Here is a 24684-nt window from a genome sequence, read left to right on the forward strand (position 1 = left end):
ATAATAATACTAAAGTATTACTTGCAGTTTTCACTGTCACTTCTCAGAATGTATAGGGAGTCTTCCAGAGACTACATGGTATGTGTATTACAGTAGATTGAATACCAAAACAGAGATTAAGGATACCTTCTATGAGGCCAGACATTAATGCAACATATAAAACTATATATAATGCTAATCTTCTTACCATTTGATTTTTACTTTGGAAAATATATATTATTTTCAAAAATGTTACTTATATATATTAACATATAACAACTTTTTTTAGTGAATTAATAAATAGGTCTTAAGGTTATCAGTTTTAGTTTCAATACAGTAAATATTGTTATAACCCACATCAACAAAAGATCTTTGCAGTTTACCATAAATTTTAAGGGTGTAAGATCCACTTGAAACCTATGTACTCTTATTAACCAATGTCAACCCAATAAATTTAATATAAAAATTAAATTAAAATTTTTTAGAAAGGAATATAAGGTCAATAGGATCAAAAAGTTTTGGAGCCATTAATAAAGAAACAAGAAAATATTATTTATTCAGTCTTAAACTATCCCCATACTTTTACAAATCCCAATGGTAAAGATCTTTATGGTCCAGGCAATACATAAGAAGTCATTTAAAACAGAGCTATTTAAATACCCTTAACGCATTTCATTCATAACGTAAAAAAGATTGAGCTCCTTAGATATTGCTCTATTTTCAAAATATATTTATAACTCAACCAAAATAAATAATTCATACCTCACCAAGTGAGTAATAACGTCTTGGGATCTGGGAGTCCGGATAGATGTTTTCAAGGTACCAAGAAAAGGGCTTACACTTCAGATTTTCTCTCAGTGTTTTTCTGACTGAAACATCTCCATAATCCACTTTGACAACACCTGGAATTTTTCAGAAAAACACAAATCAGTTTGTGCTATTTTGGTTTTATTTAGCACCATTTCACTCTGTTTAATTTTGATCAGTCTTTTCTCTGTAATTATAATTCCATCAAATTCAATTGCATATGCAGCTGCTATTACACTGATTTTCTTACTAACATCCAATTAGTACATTAAATTGACATAAAAATAGTTTTCCCATTGGTTATGACTTTTCAAATGCAAATATTTATCACCAAGTACTTGTACTTCTTAGATTGAATAATTAATCAACTAATTGATATTAATTTAGCATCTTATAATCAAAGCTTGAGGTGTTTTTCTTTAATAAAAATTTCAATAGCTCCAATGCCTTTGTAAATGTTCATATTTTCCCTACAGTGTCATTTATTCACCACCTGCAGATTTCATGATAAATTTACTATATAAATATGATGCTCAACATTGTACGGAACTTACATGCTCTAATTTTCCCTTCTTCTTCTTCTTCTTTTTTAAAAATATATTTTATTGGGTTTTTTTTACAGAGGAAGGGAGAGGGATAGAGAGTTAGAAACATGATGAGAGAGAAACATAGATCAGCTGCCTCCTGCACACCCCCTACTGGGGATGTGCCCGCAACCAAGGTACATGCCCTTGACTGGAATTGAACCTGGGGCCCTTCAGTCCACAGGCCAACGCTCTATCTACTGATCAAACTGGTTAGGGATTCTTCTTCTTTTTTTTCTTTTTTTATATTTTATTGATTTTTTACAGAGAGGAAGGGAGAGGGATAGAGAGTTAGAAACATCGATGAGCGAGAAACATCCATCAGCTGCCTCCTGCACACCCCCCACCGGGGATGTGCCCGCAACCAAGGTACATGCCCTTGACTGGAATCGAACCCGGGACCCTTTGGTCCGCAGGCCGACGCTCTATCCACTGAGCCAAACCAGTCAGGGTGCTTCTTCTTCTTCTTGAATGTTTATTCTACATAGGCTTATTATAGACCTGATTTTTTCTTTATTGATTTTTTTCTTATTTCATTTTATGAGTTAATATAAGCTACTTGGTTAAGGTAGTAAATAAATAAGCATATAGAAACTAATAAACAAATGGAATATACTCACAGGTATATATTAAAATTGCTTAGCTTTACTTCATATCAAAACAGAATATATAAAATTAATATTTACATTGAAGATCATAAGAGAATGCTTTCTAGTTGAGAAATAAAAACGATAATACCACTAACTTTTATATATAATTATGTCATGACCTTTGACCAAAATGACTAAATAATTGTGATGAGATTGCAATTATTTCTGAGATTATTTTGGAAAGGCCTCTATTTCATAAGTTTCTTTAAGACAAGTAGTAACTAGACATTAGGATAGAATAAACGACCCAGTATTTACTATATTCTATTCCAACCAAGCAGCAAAGCCCATTAATCATTCTACAAAATAAGAAACAATTGTTTAGACAACCTAAATGTCTGCAACTAATACCATTATTTGTTTTTTAGCCTCAAAAGCAGCAACACTCTTGGAGCCCGTCACCTTCTAGCTTTCCCCTTCCTCTGCTGTCTCTTCAGATTATTTTTTGTTTTACAAAAAGACATGCCTTAGTGTTCTGGAAAGCATTCTGCTGATATTTACAGGCCAAACCATTTCCTTCTAAGAAAATATTGACTTTTCTAGCTGGTGCTTAGATAGAAAACAACCAGGTCTTTGGGCATTTTGAACAGATAAATATTTGCTATCAAAATAATTTTCTCTAGAACTTCCATTCTGGAGTTTAAGGCTTGAAAACATTTACAAAACAGATCACTAAAAGACAATCTCTTTGTGTTAAGTGCTATGGCAACTGAAATCACCTATATGATAGTCTTCAAAATCATATAAAGAGATGAGTGACTATGAAGTAGAGCCTGAATTAGATTATTTAGATCCACGGCTTAAAAATGCCATCTGCCTTATTTTCCAAACTCTTAGCTCTAAACCTCTCTAAAGTAGTTTATACAATTGTTTACCCAAGAATTTTACTGGGATCTCTAAGAAGCATCTCAAATTTGACAGATCTAAAACAGTCTTCTTGATTTTCCATTTTGTTCCATCTCTAAGGTTCTCCATTTCAGTAACTAGCACAAATATCCACCCATTTGCTCAGGGCAAAACAGAGGAGTAATTCTTTTATCTCATACATACATATTCAATTTATTAGTGATTTCTGTTGGCTCTGCATTTAGAATATATCCCCAGCCCTGCTGCCCCCTCCAACCTTCCCCTCTACCATGCTGGTCCCACCCTCTCTCATCTTTTGCCTAGACTAGCATTGTAATAGCCTCCTAATTAGTCCCACTGACGTCTTACATTTCTCCATCTATCCCTTATTCATCATTGCCTGCTTCCTAGACAATATATCTTAAATATAAATAACAATTATGTCTATCCCCTGCTCTAAAGCTTCAAATGATGTCCTACTGTGCTAAGAATAACTGACGTCTTAACCAATGCTTAATATCCTCTTGAACTGACTCTTGGCTATCTCTCTGAATTAATCATCGATAGTCACTTCATCATAGCCACATTGGATTTTTGTTGTTGTTTACTTTGTCCTTTTTTTGTTTGTTTGTTTACATGAGAAGGTCATTTCCACTTCATGGCTTTGTACTCATCCTTTTTCCTGTCTGGAATGGTATTACCCTGGAACTTTCACAAGTTGTCCTTCGCTTTATACAAATTTCTGCTCAAACTTCACTTCCTCAGATTCACCTTGGCCTTCCTATCTAAATTGATTCCTCCATGCCATCATCCTGAGTCAGACTCTATTCCTCTTTCCTGCCTAATTGTTTTCCAGGGCACTTCTTACTACTTGATATTATATTATAGATTAATCTGCCCATTGCCTCACACCAAAAACTTTGAATAAATTATTTAATCTCTTTAAGCCTTAGGTATCCTATCAGAGAACATCTTATTAGATGTTGTAAATACTAAATAATGCCTGAAAAAGGCATAACACAGTGCCTACTATATAATAATTGCTGAATACATATTGTATATTGTACTGGATATCCGTTGTTTCCCATGCCAATACCCATTCTGCCTTCTGTTAGGAGCATCCCTTCCCCACTTTCAATATGATGGTTTGGTGACTCCATTCCCCTACCCACCTTTCCAACTTCAGCTGTGGGCACGTGCTAAAGGCATGTCACCAGGGAATCTTGTTAAATTGCCGATTATAATTTTGTTAGTTTTAAGTGAGGCCCAAAAGTCTGCATATCTAATAGTTTCCAACGGATGCTTTCCATGAGTTACTCAGGCCAAGTTCTGAGTAGCATTCAAGACAACCAGAGCATTCCATTTTTTAACCTTACACCCAACCCATCATAATGATTGGCTCAGGAATGGATATGTGAACAAGCCAGCCTAATAAATGTGTACTGAGAATTTGCTAGTTGAAGTTGACACTCTAATACCTGTGGAATTGCTCTGTATATGGATGCTTTAAGCCTGGAGTTTCTGGGACTACCATAGAGAGAACTAAGATAGTGAGGCCAATGCAGAGGAAAATAAACAGATGGGAAAAGAGAAAGAGAAAAAAAGAGAGCAGAGGCCAAGCCAAGATTAAGTCAGCAGAAGCTTATTTACTTTATTCCAACTACATGCCAACTGCATTAACTAGGCATTTGATATCCATTAGTGAACAAAACAAAAGTATCTTCCTCTATGGAGTTTACATTCTAGTGGAGGAAGACAAATAAACAGAGGAGGGTGTGATAGGAAGGTTGCAATACAAGCATTGGATGCATTTTTTTACATTTTTTTTCAAAGGCAACTTAAAGAGTTGAAAGTTGTAAAGGTAAATATTTCAATGAGATTAGCATAAATCTGGAAAGGCTTTGACAAGATAAAGATGCATTATGCATTAGAAAAAAAAGAGCATTTTAATTAACTACAGGTATGCAAATTTGATTAAAAGGCAAATGATAACACTTATTCGTTGTTATACTTTATTAAATAACCTGTTCTTTACTCATCATTTTAAAATCTACTTCATGGTAGTATTAAACTTAGATATGTAGGATATCCAAGATTTAAATTTTTAAACAGATTGAAGATCATAATGAACTTATTTAAGTTCTTCCCTAGTAGATGGGTAATAAGCCTAATAGCTCTGGTTCCCCTATAATCGGGATACCTGATAATAGAATAACCTGTAGGCTAAAGCTTAGAGTTTTATGCATTTGAATATGTACTGCTGTGAGCTTAAAGAAAAGTGGAAATGTATTCCTTCAAGGAATGCGTAAGTAAATCAATGATATATTTATCTAATTGACAAAATAGAATTCATATATTGAAACAATTATAACTGTATAAGAATATAAAAATGTAAAAAAACAATTTTATTATACTGTTATTATAACAAAGTAAAATGAAAATATATGAAACAACAAAAAAAATGAGAGGAAAAACAGCATATTCCCTTTGCTAACTCCTAAAAAAAGAACAAGAAGTTAATACATTTATTTTTCCTTAAGCACATCAATTAAAACTATGTAGCTAATCATAAAGTTTTTTATACACAAAGATATATTAACAATACACTTGCATATTTCAGTAGACCAATATCCAAAGTTTCAATTAAGAATTTGGGTGTGATATTTTCAAAATTCCCTACAACAGAAAAATATATTCTTTATTTTGTTATTCACTTTGAATACTTGTCATCAGGAGCTTTATGAATAAGGACTGCATTCCTTTCTCCTCAAAAGTAATAATAATTAAAAGATAAATAATTTTTAAGCCAACTAGAGATTGTGTTTTAGAGTATATAGATACTAGATTTAGCAAATTACTTGGGATACTTTTGTATTATTCAAAACACAACAAAACAAAACAAAACAAAACAAAACAAAAAACTACTCTTTTAATCCAGCATTTCCATTTTTACCCGTTCTTGATATGTATAAAAAGCAGCCAGACACATAACCTCTCATTAAGAAATCATTGGATAGAATCACATTAAAGGCTGATGGCCCATACCAGCTAATAATACACAGTGATTACTTGTTGAATTTAGCATTAACTATTATGATTGCAATTTTATTTTAATGGGATAAAAATGAGATTACTTATACAAAAATCATAGCTATGTCACATAGAAGAAGCAAAGATAAAACAACTTCCTAATTGATTTAAGTCTGTCTGATCTCCATAATCAAGTTTGGGCAGGTCTTGAGGCTAAATTTTCCAATTGCCTCAAACTTCAGTTCAATTTGACAATAGAAAATCTCATATTGAACTACTGGGTTTTAGATGAATGAGAATATAGGAAACAAGAAGAGTGAACCTTTGCAATTGCCTTTTAAAATAAAGGTCAATTTGATATCAGTTGAAGCAAATCAACTATAAAATCCACAATCTCTAGGGGAAAAAAAATCCAAGTAAGAACCTTCAAGACACTGTTTAGCACCCTTCATAAGCTACACCAGTTAGAGTATATAGTGACCTGCTCCCTAACTCACACATGTTATAGAAAATGCAAAAGAGGTATTGAGCCAATAAACCACTGATATACCTTGTGCATTTTGTCTTTTGTTTTCTGTTTTTTATCCCCCCCATATTAAGAAAAAAAGTACATACAATTTATATGTTTATCTTTTACAAAATTTTAAGTTATTTGAGAATTATGTACTCATTGCAGATTAAATTTTAAAACAGGTAAATACAAAAAGTTATAAAAAAGTCATCTGTGCCTTGGCTAAGTAGCTCAGTTAGTTAGAGTCGTCCCTATACACCAAGGTTGTGAGTTCGATTTCCAGTCAGGACACATACAAGGATCAACCAATGAATGTACAAATAAGTGGAACAACAAATTGATGTTTCTCTCTCCCATCCTCTTTCTCTAAATCCATCAATAAAATTATTTTAAAAGTCATCTGTAATACAGCTATATTTGCATGATGGTAATGATTTTTCTAGTCTTCTTTTTAATTATATAGATACAAATTTTCTTTCAAAGATTTAATTATACTGCAATGTGCACTAATAACTTGTTTTATTCCTAAAACAGTAGGCCATGAACACTTTTTCAGGTCAACTGAACTCTTCTATAACTTTGTTTCTAATGCCTCTGTGGCATTCTATTTTACATGTTGGATATAACTTACTTAATCAGTTCCCTATAGTTAGACATTCAAGTTGTTTCTCATTTCAGACTACAAAATCAATGAACATCTTTATATCTTTTTTATTATGCTCTTATTTCATTAGAATATTCTAGAAGCAATGCATTTTGAAAAATTATATGCTGATCTCAAGACTAAAAAACATACCTATTACTAACCTGCTCCCCAGAAAGATATATCAAATTTACATACCCTGTAACAGTGATAAGAATCTAATTTCCCTTTCAGAACACTGACTATGTTAATGTATTCTTTAATTTACCACTTTTTGTTATGTGGAGATAAACGGTACCTCAATATCATTTAAAATTGATTATTAGTGATGACAATTCTTCTCCAATTGGCTTTGCCATTTGTTCTTTTATAAACTGCCTATTCTTTCCCTTTCCCAGTTTTCCATTGACATGTTCACTTTTTGATGTATAAGCACTCTTGATACAACAATATTGGGGATAGATGTTGCAAATATTTAATTTTTGATACTTAATTTGGCAATAAAAAAATGTTAAAAATCGTTTGCTTTGTGCCCTTCATATGATACTTGGCTTTAACTCTCTTAACATTTTTTTAAGTCCATGTATATATTTTTACATCCTTAAAATTTTTCACTATATATTTTTTCATTTAACTCATTAATCATATGAAATTTATTTTAGGATATCTCCAACCATGTTCTTTTTTGGCTTTTATTATTTTTGTTTCTTTGCACATACACTATATATTTTTGAAATGATTCACTTGATTTTGTTTGCTTTAATTAAGGACACTAGCCAACTCTCTAATTTATCTTTATTGCTGGAAAAATCTACATGCCATACACTTTTATAGTATAAATTTTATCTAGGATCAGTTTAGTTTAATATATAACTTTATATTTAGATTCCATTATTTTAACCCCTGTGAAATCTAAATGAGTATCTGCATTTTGATATTCATTTTCATTGAGGGAAAAAAAAGTAGCTTTTCAAAAATGTATTGTACCAACAGTGTGAATATGCTGAGGTTCTTGAGTATTTCATTACATAATTTTGCTTTGTTTTGTTTTTAATAGGAATTCTCAGCAGTAATTATTTTATGAATTCAGAAACAAGAAAGGCTGTGTTTTCCCATAGCAAATTAACTTATTTTTATCTTACAAATACTGCCAACTTTATAGCTGATAAGGTATCTCTCTATTTTCTAGCCAGTGTATCATATAAATTTTGAATTAAATAAAGCCATCTCAAACCATTTTTGGAATAGGACAAGCATTTATTCATCATGATACAAGACTGGCATAGTATGGTTAGGGCCAAGAAGTACTGAAACAACAGATATAACACTGTTTAAGGGAGTTCATGTTCTTAATTCCACAATAAACACGTTTGTATATACTTTCTCATTAAAACTCTATATTATCCCTATCTATTATTGTTGTCTTTATTTTAAAGATGAAAAAACTAAGACATTAAATGGTTAACTTGCTCAAGCTTACTTAGAAAGTCACATCCATCTAATATTAAGGTCCATGATCATGCGTACTCTACCATTTTTAGAGAAAAAACACTAGAGAAACTTTGAAAAACCGAGATAGAGATATGTTACAAAACATGGTAATTATCATCCCATGAAAAATAGAATCCACTTGGCAAATTCTCCTTGTCCTGAAAAATAGATGTTATCCAAGATTCTGGACAAACTTGAATTCATGGAAATAATCAGCAATGACACAATTGGAAGTTATTCTATTGGTTTGACAATTAAATATAAGCCAGAAGATTCTAGTGTGCAACTGATTGAGCAAAATATGTCCATATAATGCTTCACAAATTGTGTCTAATCAATCACTAGTTCTGCAGGATGCTAGCTAGAACCGTTGCTTCAGTGCTATGACAATATTATGTTATTATACCATCTCTGAAACAGTGATATATTTTATAATCAATGACATCTTACAGTTGCCTCTGGGGAGAAGACAGCTATATAATAGTTGTCTCCTTTTGAGCATATACAAACTTGTTTTTCTATTTGTGGAATGAACTAGTTTTAGTAATTAGTTGACATTTAAAGCAATGGGCATTTAAATATACCCTGATTATTGTCTGTAAACTTTTAATACTTCTGGTAAAATCAAGAAAGTAATAAGATTAAACTTTGCTGAATGGTTTCAGGGAATTGGAAGAAATCCCAGGGATAATAATGTTTTAAGAAAGTCTATATCGTCAATCATCTTGAGGGCATTGAGAATGACAGTGGATGGAAAACACATACACACCAGTAAATTTGCAATGAAAAGTGATTCAAAAAGTCAGCCTCAAAATGTGAACTTACTTGATCAATTTATTTGCTTATTTTGAAAAAACTATATGTGTGCATAAGAATGAGATATGATAAAAAAAAGTTGTATCTGATTTAGTTTATATCTAAAACAGTTCCTTAATATGTTAACCTCAAGAATGAATATACCATCCGGTGCCCCCTCCAAAAAAAAAAAAAAGAATGAATATACCTGCTGAGAAGGACTAATTGGGCTCATATTTATAAACAGAGCAGCAACCATTGCTAAACTGGGGCATCTCACACAAACTGTACCTCATGGAGAAGCCTCCTACTAAACTGCCTGCTTTCCACACTGAACTGCCTATTTGCACTGTAGTCTCACCTTCAACCAGACCCTTACAAAGAAATTCCTGAAATTGTATTTCAACCAATAGGATTAAAACCTTTCCCATCCAGTTGGAACTGCACAGTTACATCCTCATTAGCATCTCCACTGATCAATCAGAGTGGCTCCACTCCAACCAATCAGGACAGTCCCTTATGGACCAATCAAACTGTGAGGATTTGGAGCCCTCATTTGTAGGAGGGCTGACCAATCAGGGACCAGGGATGGAAACTTCTCACTGTTTAAGTCAGCTCCCCTTTGGCTCCCAATGAGCATTTTTACTTTCAATAATTGAAGACTGTGTTTACCTGAATGGAACTATAACATCTGCTGGCTCTGTAACACCAGAGTGGAGCTATCTTTCCAGAACTGAGCTTTAACACCAAAGCTGTAACACCAAAGCCATAACAGCAGGACTACCTCACTGGGACCACCTCTTAGCTGTGCTGCTTCACAGCATGCTGTTTTACAGTTGAGTTGCTTGCAATGAATAAAATCTCTGTCCCCCTTTACCACACCCCAAATTGGGGACTCCTGTTGGTAACAGTGACCTTTGGTTGATAGGAACAAAATAATTCTGAGTGAAAAGGAGTCTTATATTATAGTTTAACTAGAGGTCTGATGCACGAAATTCATGCAAGAGTGGGCCTTCCTTCTCCTGGTTGCTGCCACAGGCTTCCCTCTGGCACCTGGGACACAGGCTTCCCTCTGGCCACTGGCAGGCAACTGGGACCCGGGCTTTCCTCTGGCCACTGGTAGGCACCTGGGACCCGGGCTTCCCTTGCAGCCCTGGCTTCGTCCAGGACGTCTGGTCTAATTAGCTTATTATGCTTTAATTATTATAAATTGTAAACTTTTTCTTTCAGGTATATAAAAAAATGGTGACCGTTAAGTTGATGGTAGCTTAAATAGAGGAAAAAGTGCTTAAACATTTATTATCTGGTCATATTTTAAGAGAAACAATAAGTTAAACACATTCAATAGGTTTCTTCACTATAGGACTCCTCAGAACTTTTACTAAGCTAAAGTGTATTTTGAATATCTAAAGTAGGTACTATTTCCAAAATTTATTTATCTTTTTCCAAAAATTTGAGACAACAACCCTTCATTAAAACCACTGAGAAATACAGCTTTATTACAAAACTATTAATTATGGATAGGATATAAATTAATCCCATTACAGAAAATCCTTTGTGGGGAAAAAATCTGTATGCTTTTAAATTTTTGCATTAGCAAGTTTCCATTGCAAGATATTAATTAAACCAAGACGATGGTAGTAAATTCAAATACATATATTTGTTGACATCTGTATTTCTCTTCAGTTCCTATAACAGTATACGGCAACAGACATTACTTAAATACTGGAGGCCCAGTGCACAAATTCGTTTATTCGCCCCTGATCGGGGCCGACTGGGGGTGGGGCTGGCTGGGGCAAGGGGCCGTGGGCGGTTAGCCAGCTGGCCCCATCCCCTATATATGAGAGAGAGAGAGAGAAAGTTTATGCAAACTTAGGTTCCAAAGTGTTACTTGGCCTCATTAGCAAAAATTTTTAATAATTATTAAAGTGCATTTTTCTAATCTGTATTTAATCAGCATTCTTGCTGCAAAGCCAGTAAGAAAATCTAATTATGCTTTTGAATTATAAGTTATTAGGATATAGAAAAACTAATATGATTCAAGACTGGTGAGAATTGGTTGTCACATGTTATTAACTCAACTAATATCTGAGATTACATTATGGGACACATTAACTCAAATAGAAGAAATATTAAGTACACATATTTAATTCTTGATTATCTAGGCTAACAGAATATAAACCTAAGGAATATAACTTCATTCAAACAGAATGAATTCTATATAATTTTAAGGTTTTTGTTTATGCAGCAGGAAAGAATTCAGCATGCATGTAGATATGATTAAAGGAGATTATGAATATGCCAGTTCCCTTAGGAACTACTAGTTCAAACTCTCTGGATTTGAATTCTGCTCTGTCATGTGCTGAATGTGTGATATAGGGCAATTTATGTAACCTCAAAAGTCCTCAGTTCTTTTCTTCTATTAAGTGGGCATAATAACAGCACCATCCTCAAAGAGTTATTGTGATTATGCAATGAGTTAAAATGCAGGGTACATACTAAGTGCTCACTAAAAGTTACCTATTACATTTGCTGTTGTTTTAGTAAGGATACGGGCTTCAAGGGGCACATGATCCCTTTATAGTACGGGCTAGTTATTTTCTGAGCCTGCTCACTTCTGTTGTATATCAGATGAATGGAGTAGAAAATTAATAATTTAACTTTGCCCCACATGCCCTTTCAGTGAGATGCATGCCATATATCACTTTCAAGATTTTGGAACTTCATCCCTACAAGTATCATGTAAAGTCTCAACAGAAGCATTTTTCTGAACATAAAGTACAATAAAATGAAGGTGAAATTCCACACATCTCTACACCTGCTATTTCCCCTGTCCATATTTGTGCACTGTGGTGATTTTGACACATATGCCACATAAGAAAACACAAATTCCATAATCATGGTCTTTCAGTTGATGCACTACTATGAACAGTAGAAATTCAGATTAAAAAAACAACAAATCACTGTTCTAAGAGAACACATTGATTTCCATTTTGAAAGAAAAATGTTAAAAATATTCTCAACCTCCATTGTCAAACAATTTGCCCCCCCCCACCCCCCGTCCTGAACTATTATAAATTAGGGAGCTTGGAAAGGCTATAGCAGAGCCATTAGTCACCCCTGGGACATTGCACACTGTCACTATGGAACAACCACTGACAAAAATTTCAATAAGTAAGAGTTTGACTTATGATTTTTGGGAATGGTAGAAGAACATATTGCTGCTGGGTTTTCCATGCAGCATTTATCTTCTTCTGGCACTAGTCATGTCAAAGACTTGATACTGAAAAAAAAGCCAAGTTTATTTATTGCGAACATAGGTTACAGTTCACAAACCAGCCTTAACACTGCATGGTATGAGAACTTCTCAGCAATTCCTAAATAAGGGTAACATTCAGGCGTCAGGAAGCAGGCCAAGTGTGACAGCTGTACTATTGGGATGCTAAAATATCCTTCTACATAATAGTGTGGTACTCTATTACACAGAGAATTCTAACATGCCTCTCTTCTTTTTTTTTAGAGCTTTGTATTTTTCTCAGCAGGTCATTGATCTCAGGCTATGCTACAATATAATTCCACGAACCCTCTGGGTCCACAGAGGGGATTGGGCCGCTGAATGGGAAGGCAGAATGTCAACATCTTGAAAGGAATAGTATGAGTGTAATGCAGTTTTTTGTTTCCTAGTGAGGGTTTGATTTGTCTAGGGAAAAGGAAGGTATTTCAAATCAAAACATAGCTATGGAATTCAAATGTACGAACTCTGAAGAATATCAGGACTGTTTCTAATCTTGCAAGCATGAATTTCAGCTTCTTACATTATTTCTCCTGTCCTCTGACTTTGCTTGTTGGAAATGTTTAAAACCACAACATTGTTGGTTAAAATATAAAGAAGGTAGTTACTTTCAGTGAAGTAAAAATTTACTGATTAACAACTGTGTAAAATCATAAAATTGCATCAAAATTGTAAGTGTTTGAGCCAAAATTGACTTTTCACAGATGAAAACCTTTAAAACTCAGAAAGCTGACTGGCCCTGTGTGAAGTAGCACAGCTGACTGGTGAAAGAACCTGCCTTGGAATCTAGGTCTCTTGACTTCCAGGTCAGTGCTCTTACCATCTGTTCCTTCATTCAGCATATTGTCATTGTTTCACCTCTCATATTATACTTGAATGGGTGGTAGAAATAAAATGTTGAACAAAAACCATATAGAGTTTCTTCCCTGACAGCTTAATCAGTAATCAAATAAGCAACCCAAATGAAAATCGCCAAATGTAAATTTACAAATGTATTAGGCAGATGTTCAAGGTATGAAAGCATAGAATAGGCAACTGACTCATTGGTGGTTAGGTAGAGGCAGATGAGGAAAAACTCTCTAAGAAAGTGAATATTGAGCTGAAAACATATTCAAAGGTGGGTGAGATGAGGTGGAGAGTGAACTGGGTGGGCTTTACAGAAAATGCTAACTGGTTTATGAGCATCTATGTATATAAAAGGCTAATATGCAAAGTGTCCCCTCAGGAGTTCGACCGGGAGAACAGGAGTTTGGTCACTCGCTATGACGTGCACTAACCTTCAGGGGGTGGCGCGGAATGAAGTAAGGCCCTGTCTGGCAGCCAGTGGAAGGAAGGCCCCAATTGGCCCTGATTGCTGGGCAGGCCTAGGGACCCTACCTGTGCACGAATTTCATGCACCCAGCCTCTAGTATTGATATAAGGTTGTTTTTCTTTGGCTATTACTCACTTCTCTATTTCTGCATTACTTTCTGTGGCAGACATATTACAACATGGCCCTAACGATCCCTATTTCCTGGTATTCATGCCCTTGTGTGGTTCCTTTTCTTTGAGTTTTGGTAGAACCTGTGATTTGTTTCTAACCAAGAGAATGTGACAAAGGTGAAGGGATATCACTGCCCTGAAAAAGTGACATTAAGATTGTAAACGTACATCTTGCCAGCAGATTCTCTACTGAATCTCTCACTTATTGGTTTTGATAAATTGAGCTGCAATCTTGCGAGCCATCCTAGGGCGAGGCCCATGGGGCAATGTATTGCTGGCGAGCAGCCAGAAAGGAACTGAAGCTCCCAGTGTGACAATCTGAGAGCAACTCAGTTTTGACAATCGTGAGGTTGGAAGAAGATCCTTCCCCAGTCAGGCCTTGAGATGAGACTGCAGCCCTGGCCCACAGGCTGAGTGCAGCCATGTCAGAGACTCTGAAGCGGAGGACCCAGTACACCGTGCCTGGACTCCTGACCCACAGGAATTGTGAGAAAATAGATGCATGGTTTAAGCCACTAAGTTTTATTTTTTTTATACATCAGTAAATAATATATAGGGTGAGGCAAAAGCAAGTCTACAGTTGTGAGAACACAAAAGAGTATACTCTTATATTATTATTTATTAATTACTGCCTTATTTTCCATACAAATAACCTACTTTTGCCCCACCCTGTATTGCTCCTTTGCATTATTTCAGACTGTATCTAAAATGTCTTCTTTTGACTCAAATAGCACTAAGTCCTTTACTATCTTATAAAAATCTCCAAAATAAAACTAAGAAAAAATTTCTTGGGAGAATGTTATTACATTATTTAGATAACCACTTATTTCTTAATATATGGATTTTAAAAGTCTTTTTGAAAAGTTAAACACCTGGAAATATTAACACATAACCATTTAAAAATACAAAAAGATGTTCTATCACCTTTTCCCCCTAAAATGTAATAGTAGAGTCTAAAAAGCATTAGGCTGAAAACTGTGGAGAAATGGAGACTTAGATGACTGATTTCAGTATTTTATATGTGAATGATCTATCTGATTATGAATTCTAGATCCACTATATACTAGCAATATGACCTTGGATCAAGTACTTCACTCATAAAAGGCACAACAGAAATAAGAGTTGTAACTACTTCATAGTGTTATTGTGAGGAAATAAATTAGATGAAGCTTACAAAGTTACTTGGCACAAAGTGAGAGCTTGAAAATTTTAACTATTGTTATGTCCAAAAAATCACACCTTTTGCTCAATTATATAAACTTTGCAGTAAAGTATTTCATAATCTAATATTAGATAACAGTCTTATTTATTTCATTAAAAATTTCCATGGAGAGGAACAATTAACCATAAAAATCCTACAAGACTCCATAGGCAGCAAAATAGCAGACATATGTCATAGCAATATATTTACAGATACAGCTCCTAGGACAATGGAGACTAAGAAGAAAATAAACAAATGGGACTACATCAAAATAAAAAGCTTCTGCAGACAAAATAAACCATCAACAAACAACAAGAAAGCCCACTGCATGGGAGAACATATTTGCCAATGTTATCTCCGATAAGGGTTTAATCTCCAACATTTACAGGGAACTCATACAACTTAACAAAAGGAAGATAAACAATCCAATCAAAAAATGGGCAAAGGATCTAAATAGACGCTTTTCAAAACAGGACATACAGAAGGCCCAGAGACATATGAAAACATGCTCAAAGTCACTAATCATCCGAGAGATGCAAATCAAAACAACAATGAGATACCACCTCACACATGTCAGAATGGCTATCATCAACAAATCAACAAACAACAAGTGCTGTTGAGGATGTGGAGAAAAAGGAACCCTCCTGCACTGCTGGTGGGAATGCAGACTGGTGCAGCCACTGTGGAAGATAGTAAGGAGTTTCCTCAAAAAACTAAAAATGGAACTCCCATTTGACCCAGTGATCTCACTTCTAGGACTATATCCCAAGAAACCAGAAACACCAATCAGAAAGGATATATGCACCCCTGTGTTCATAGCAGCACAATTAACAATGGCTAAGATTTGGAAACAGCCTAAGTGCCCATCAACAGATGAGTGGATTAAAAAACTATGGTACATCTACACAATGGAATACTATGCCGCTATAAAAAAGAAGGAATTTCTACCATTTGTAACAGCATGGATGGAACTGGAGAGCATTATGCTAAGCTAAATAAGCCAGTTGGAGAAAGATAAATATCACATGATCTCACTCATATGTGGGATATAATGATCAACATAATTTGATGAACAAAAATAGATCCAGAGACAAATGGTGGGAGGGTGGGAGGGGAGTGAGAGAGCAACCAAAGGACTTGTATGCATGCATATTAGCATAACCAAAGGACACAGACACTGGAGCAGTGGGGGCTTGCCCGGTGTGGGAATGGCTGGGACGGAGGGAATCAATTAGGGGAAAAGGAGACACATGTAAAACTTTAGACAATAAAATAAATAAATGAATATATAAATAAATAAATAATTTTTAATACAAATGGAAAAAATTAACTTTACATTTCTTCTGCTAGTTTGGAAAAATTTTAAAGCAATTAAAGTGATTTTAGTCATGGATTAAGATATTGGCTACTTCAGATAACTGTCATTAAGACAGTGTTTTATTTTTACTTTCATGGGGCTCAACAATCTTCTCTTTAATCCTTTCTTATGTAGTCCTTAATCTTGTATTTTTTTAAAAAATTAAATTGATTTTAGAGAGAGAGAAAGTGAGGGGGGAGAGAGAGAGAAACATCAATCAGCTGCCTCCTGCAGGAGCCCTGACCTGGAGGAATCCGTAACCCAGACATGTACCCTGACTGGGAATGGAACCATGATCCTTCAGTGCGTCAACCAACTGAGCCACACCTGCCAGGGCTTTAATCTTATAGATTTTTTTCTCCCTGCCCAATGTTCAGTGTTTACTGTACTCTGCAAGGCAGCATTATAAAATTCGTCACAAAAATTTAAGAACATTAAAATTGTATGGTCACTATCTAACTATGGATTTCTGCTTGATCATAAACCAATGCTGTTTCAATATTTACAGAACACAGACAGACACTATGGGAGTCAATTAATATTCAGTAATGATTAATACATGAGTATGCCTTAATATTTTAAAAAGTTTCTAGATAATTAACTTTTAAAACATCCTTTTAGTTACACAACGAGATTCAAATAGCCTTCTAAGGAACTAAATATGTGGGAGAATATTGGACAATGTTAATAGAGAAAAGATGAATTATTTTAAAGTTTTTTAGCAATATTTTAACTTTCAGTCATAGCTTCATAAACAAGGTCTCTACAATTAAAGATGGTCAATAGTAACATTAACTTAAGAATATTTGATCAAACCTTTATAATAAAAATCCTATTTAAGACTTTCTTAAATAAGTAAGAAAAGCTGCATGGCATTTTGCATAGTGGACTTATTTCATTATAACCCATTTTTAGTCCTTAGTCAATATAACATATGTTTTATTATCATATTAAATATAAAATTTCAACTATCCTGCTGAGATAGACTAAAAACATAAAAGTAGGTGGTCTTTTTTTAAAAAAAATTCTTCCTATGTAGTTTTGTTTTCTACTTCAAAAGAGTGAGGTATCATTTATTAAGCATAAACATTATGTATTTCCACCCACATATTAAATGTACTCTGAAATTACTGCTGTTATTATGATTTTACTTAACATAATACAATAAGAAATATTCCTGAGGCGTGGGCCTTAAACATTTTTTAAATTCACAATTTATTGTTTTAAGTGCAGAGAGAAGATTCTTAATTATGCAAGCCAATAAAAAGGCATCATTACAAAATGGTGCAGATCAATGGTTAATCCAAGGAAACCTATATTTGACTCTGTATTACACAACTTTTAATACATAGGTTTGTAATGCAAGAAATTGTTGCAACCAAGCCGCCCTCTGAAATGTTTGGAAAAATAAAATGCAATTTTTATGGATATATATAAACTATTTTAGATTAGACACCTACAACAGAGAGGTTGAATTATGGCTTTGAAGTAAGTTTCCTAGAGTTCAGCATTTTTTTATTATAAGGAAGTTCAGAAAGAAGTCATTCTTTTTAACAGAATATTATATACTTCCTCATCATCTCAAGAAAAAACACACAAAGCTGCATATCTCAGATCATTCATAAAATAGTCAATGGAGGGGGGTTAATAACATTTCTGATAAATGACTAATTTTTAATCTGAACACTGAGTAAGTGTAGCACAGCAACCTCCTGCTAGAACCCCTGTGAACTTCTTGGGGTTCAATTTAAGTGGGGTATGTAGGGATGGGATTTCTTTACAGAGAATTAGTATTCCCCCTGGACAGGAAACTGGAGGTGAAATGGTTCATGGTCTGAAATTTGAGTGATCCACTTGGGTTTAAGAGTACATCCAGATGATGGGAGTAACATGAACATAGTCACCAGGAGGCAGGTCAGGATAGGCTGCCAAAAGGGGGTGCATCCCCAAAAGGATGGCTTGTCCTCAGAAACCCCCGAGCTTTGTTTCCCTGGGAGGCCACAGGGCCAGGATGGTCAAATCACTAAAGTCTCGCCATGAGTCCTTTTCTGACCACCCTATCTAGAATGGCATGACCATCCTGCCCAGTCTCCTTTCTTTACCCTACTAACTTTCTTAGCTACCATCCTAATCAAACATACTATTTAATTATCCTATTTATGATCTGGTCTGTCTTTATGCTACGAAATAAGCTCCTTGAACACAGGTATGTTTGTCTGTTTCATGCACTTCTTGATCCACAGACCTAGAAAAATGCCTGGCACATATGAAACAATCAATAAATGTTTGTTTTCATTTTAGTTTCCTTTGTAAAATCTCCTTTGAATAATGTAATGTTAATGGATTTGTCTGTTGCTAAATTTAGAAGGTCTGGGCTTGATTTTTTCAGTGGAGTAAGTGCAAAGGAAAGGCCTCTACCTTCTCTCTCTCATTCTCCCTCTCCCTTCTCCCATCTCCCATCTCCCCTGCTGCCTGTGTGTGTGCGTGCACCAAGAAATCTGCTGTGAAAATAAAACAAAAAAAATCCCAGTATAAATCAGCATGGGTCATAGATAGGTAAAAAAGGTTAGTAAAAAAAAATAAATCAACGGATCCAAGACAATTACAAAAGCAGAAATCACAAGACTAAAATAATTCCTTACTAAAGATGATTACCATTATTATTTATAATTTAGTATTTGTTGCATATACTCACCAAGCTAACATACACTGAGTGGCCAGATTATGACCACCTGACGTTTGTAGGCAAATTAGCTATAATTTCGCACTGAAGTTGCTAGAGGGCCAGACCATTATAAACATCTGAATAGCACAACATACCTAAGTACTGTTGCTGATCAAGTTCATCCTATCATGTTGATGGCGTATCCCAATGGAGGTGGCTTCTTCCAACAAGACAATGTGCCATGCCATGGTGCTCGTATTGTGCAGGAGTGGTTTCAAGAACATGAGGGAGACTGTACCTTGCTTAGGTGGCCCCCACAATCACCAGATCTCAATCCAATTGAGCATTTGTGGGACGAAGTTAAAAAGCCATCAGGCAGCTGATACCACAACCATCAAATCTCACAGAACTGGACAGTGTTATTCATCAGGCATGGTGTCAGATTCCTCACATCACCTTTCAACATCTCATGGAGTCTATGCCAAGAAGAATCGCCACAGTATTGAAGGCAAAAGGTGGCCCAACAAAGTACTGATGGAGTGGTCATAATAATCTGGCCACTCAGTATATATTTAAATATATACTATTTACATTACCCATTATTCTCAGCAAATCATTTTACTGTCTTCAAAAGTTCTATTTTAGAAAATTCTTCAGGTACAATTATAAGGTCCGATCTCAACTGGGTAGATCCTAACATTCTATTATTTTCCAGGTTTCGAAGCTAAGAGCACTCAAAATGAGGTCTATAGCAACCCTAACAGAATCTTGCTTAGCAAGACATTTTTTTCCTCAGTGTGAAATTCTACATTTAAAAATTTGTAAAGGTAAGAATTAAAGAACTCCTCTGGGAATCCTTAGATATTTGTTACCACTTAGGAGACAAATCTTAAGATTTTCTGCCTTGTTTTTTTAATCTAGTCTATGGGGCTGTAGAAACCCCATAGCCAATACTGTCTCAGATATATAGGAGTTTAAAGTAAAGAGTAAAAAATTGTCATAATTTTTTAAAAATATATATTTTATTTATTTTTTACAGAGAGGAAGGGAGAGGGACAGAGAGTTAGAAACATCGATGAGAGAGAAACATCGATCAGTTGCCTTCTGCACACACTGCCCCCTGGGGATGTGCCCACAACCAAGGCACATGCCCTTGACCGGAATCGAACCTGGGACCCTCAGTCTGCAGGCCGACACTCTATCCACTGAGCCAAACCGGCTAGGGCAAATTGTCATAATTTTAAATTTTATCTTAATTGCCAGAAAATGTCCATAGTTATAAATGGACCTTAGTCTGCCATTTCTTGTTCATTCTCATGAAAGATATTAAGTATAATTTTGACATAAATTGGGATTACATATTCAGGAGTTTAGTATGACACACAGCTAAAAGTTATACTGCATGTACATTTGCATTCTATGAACTGAACTTGTTTTGGTTTTCTTTCAATTCTCTCTATCACCATTCATCTGTTGGATGCTTCTCACCCTCACTGGCTTTTCTGCTCATCTAAGTTGGCTTGTCCAGTGAGACCAAGACCTTGATGGCTGAGGGATCCCAGCTCCTGGTTACCTTGCTCCTCTGTCAGGCTCTGACTGCCTCTGCTATCAGCAGGCATAGAAACACCAAGAAGTACCCCAATATACCTCCTGAGTTCCAGAAACACTCACCCCTGTCCCTTTATGTGTCAGCATCTCTGGCTTTTCAGGATAGCCAAGGTCAGTTATTCACACCAGGAGAGTAAATGCTATCTTTGTTGCTGGTCTATCCACATGAGTGTCCAAACTAACTAGGTTATAGTTGTCACTTTGGGTTATGTGGAACCCTTATTGTTTTACCTGGGGGAAGCATTCCATCTCTGAGTGCCATGACTTCAAATATAATAGACCTGAAAGTTGTGGGAACAGATGCACAAAATCCCCAATTGAATTCCTGATGATAGGCGTCAATCTTCTATTCCTTGATTTCTGGAGTACGTGTTTTTGCTACCTGGACACAGTACCATATAATTACTGTTGGTTCAAAGTATACCACATCTTGTAAGAGGGTACCCAAACCCATGGGATGTTCCAGCTGGTGACTTAGCTGAGCCTCTCAGAGGCCATTCCAATATTCTGTAAGGCTGACAACTTCTGGGGTAATACAGTTATTGATACAATCAATGGGTCTCATTATCAAACCTCCTTCAATGTGAAGCGGTTCCTTTGGTCCAAGGTGATGGTATGTGAGATCCCACGTTGGAGAATGAGTCTGAAATCCCTCCTGTTAATGACACTAGAACAAGTAGTGCAGGAAGGGAAGGCAAACCCATATGAAAGTAAAGACAAAATACTTCCCCCTTCAGGGTGGAAGGCATCCTATGGCATTAACTTGGCACTACAATTTATTGTTTTTAAATTTTTAATTATTTTTACATTATATATATATATATATATATATATATATATATATATATATATATAATTGAATTTATTGGGTGACATTGGCTAATAAATTATATAGGTTTCAATGTACAATTCTATAATATATCATCTGTATATTGTATTGTGTGTTCACCACCCAAGTCAAGCCTCCTTCCAATACCATTTATCCCCCTTTCACCCTCTTCTACCTCCCCCTCCTCCATTCCCTCTGGCAAATCACCAGGCTGTGGTCTGTGTCTATGAGTTGTTCTTTTTTTGTTTTGTTTTTTTGTGTGTGTGTCGTTGTTTTTTTTTTGCTTAATCCCCTTACCTTTTTCACCCACTTCTCCCACAACCTCTCCCTTTCTAACAGCTTTCAGTCTGTTCTCTGTATCTGTGAGCATTTCATCCAGGCAGCAGAATATACATTCTTTTCAAGGATGTGGATTTAAAAATATTTTTATTGATTTCAGAGAGGAAGAGAGGGGGAGAGAAACATCAATGATGAGAGAGGCTAATTGATCAGCTGCCTCCTGCACATCCCCCACTGGGAATCTAGCCCGAAACCTGGGCATGTGCCCATGAATAGAACCTTGACCTTCTGGTTCATAGGTAGATACTCAACTGCTGAGCCACGCTGGTTGGGCTAGGGATGTACATTCTTGAACATTTTCAGGATAGACAAGGAACATTTTCTAGGTTAGACCACATGTTAAGACACAAAACAAGTCCCAATAAACTTAAGAAGATTGAAATTATATCAAGCATCTTCTCTGACCACAATGGTATGAAACTAGAAAGCAATCACATGAGAAAAACTGAAAAATCCACAAAGACATGGAGGCTAAATAGCATGTTACTAAACAATGAATGGATTAACAAGGAAGTCATGGAATAAATCAGAAATTGGCACTACTGTTTAGTCTTCTTGAGGGACAGTGTCAAACTGTAGTCTAAGTGCCTGACAAGTAGCTTTTTAGGTTGTAATTTAAGTACCTGACATTAAACTATTGATTGCTTACGCATTCATTTCAAAATCATCCATTGCTACCTGCACAACCCATTATGCTCCCTTTAGAAAGCCTTACCTAGATAACTCACTGCTTGATTGACTCTGCTTTTCCCTTCCAGTGCTATAATTCCCACTCTTAAAAATGTTGGTTTCCTTTTTTTTTAATTGCGGTATAATTGACATATAACATAATAGTTTCAGGTGTATACCACAATGGTTTAATATTTGTATATATTGCAAAAATGATCACCACAGTAAGTCTAGTAAACATTCATCATCATATATAGTTACAATTTTTTCTTGTGATAAGAACTTTTAAGATTTACTCTCTTAGCAACTTTCAAATATACAATACAGTATTATTAACAACTAGAGGCCCAGTGCATGAAAATTCATGCACTGGAGGTGGGGGTCCCTCAGCCCAGCCTGCCCCCTCTCACAGTCCGGGAGCCCTCAGGAGCAGAAGGTGACCTGGTAATCAGGGGAAGGCGATGCCCCATCACACCTCTGCTGCTGCCACTGCTGGCAGCGCAACGCTTCAGACGGCCCTGGGTTACCTGAGCCTCGGGCGGCCCTGGGCAGCTGGGGGTCTGAGGGGACTGGAGGAGTCCGCTGGCAGGAGCGCAGAGCAGCCGGGCCCGCTTTGGGGGCGGGCCCCGAATACCCAAGGCCCCTCCCCCCCCCAGGGGGGCTGAGGGACATGAGGCCCCCCCATCTGGGGGTTTGGGGCCCCTCCATCTTTGAGGGCGGGGCAATTAGCATATTCCCTCCTTATTGGCTGTGGGCACCACGATCTTTGCGACAGTGTGAGGGTCAATTAGCATATTCCCTCTTTATTAGATAGGATAGTCACTATGCTGTATTAAAAAATATATAATCTTTAAATTCTCACATTCTTTTTAGAAATCCAACTCTGCTGGGGTATAAGAGTCCTGTACCTCTTTATACTGACTCAGTAAAATATCATAGGAAATAATTATATTCCATATAAAACTCAAACTCTATATACCCTCTAGTGTATGTCAATGTATGCTCCTCAAAAGACCCCTGCCATTATCTAACTGTGTAATGTAACATAAAAGCAGAAAGAAATGTCACTAGGCTGCATTTACTGAACAAAACAGGGAGACTCTAATGGAGAAGGGATTTGCTTATGAAAAGTAAGACATTTTTAGAAAATAAAAAGTGGCATGTCTATGTACATAATTAAACAAAACACCCCATTTCTTTCAACGGTCTTCATATTCCAGGCAACATTATTTTTATTATGGACTTTCTTTAAGTAGAACCTTTGTGTTGGGTAGTTAACTGCTTCATATCACTTTCCTTACGTGAAAAGAAAGGCAAATTAAAGATTCCTCTTGACTCTCTTGTGTGATAGAAAGTGGGGTTTATATTTTGTAAAATCGGAATGTGTTCATTAATGACTAAAAAATTGATATAAAATGCAATTTAAAGGAATTATGAAACCTTTGTGGATGGGGCAGGTTATGCACTGCCAACACCAAGAGAAAAATCTCATGTGGACTCTCCTACATTTTATTACTCGAAAGATCCAGTAGATGGAAGCCTTTCCCTTTTAACATTCAAACTGTTTCAAAAGCATGTGGTCGGATTTGCTATTCCTGATGAAAGAGTAGATGGAAATGGCTGGGGGGAGAAAAACAAACAAACAAAAAAAACCACTAGCTCTCCTAAGAGCATATCAGAAAGACCACAATTTACCTGCTTCGTAAGCGGTTTGAAAATTGCATTATGAAAGTCTAGTTGTTTGGATCCCCATGAGGTGACTGTGAAAGGGAAGCATAAATAAATGGATTGATTCCTGAAGCCAGGCTCTTGGTGGCTGCAGTTTGTTTGTCTTCCTGCATTAGTGTCCATGCTCTCATTGCCCTTTCTCAGTGAAAAATTCCTTAGGCCAGCAGTTACATCTGCT

General features: G+C 35.8%; 1 protein-coding gene across 4 annotated transcripts in view; it reads right to left on the reverse strand.

The window, feature by feature from the left end:
* Positions 1–24684, reverse strand: part of GALNT13 (polypeptide N-acetylgalactosaminyltransferase 13) — a 393823-nt gene that overhangs the window by 43118 nt on the left and 326021 nt on the right. For all 4 annotated transcript variants that reach the window (XM_023756129.1, XM_023756128.1, XM_023756131.1 and 1 more), the window contains exon 8: positions 742–881. In XM_023756129.1, coding sequence (XP_023611897.1) covers positions 742–881 — 140 coding nt within the window. The remainder of the gene's footprint in view (positions 1–741; positions 882–24684) is intronic.

The sequence above is a fragment of the Myotis lucifugus genome, unplaced genomic scaffold (assembly GCF_000147115.1).
Source record: "Myotis lucifugus unplaced genomic scaffold, Myoluc2.0 scaffold_89, whole genome shotgun sequence".
In the NCBI taxonomy this organism is placed as follows: domain Eukaryota; kingdom Metazoa; phylum Chordata; class Mammalia; order Chiroptera; family Vespertilionidae; genus Myotis; species Myotis lucifugus.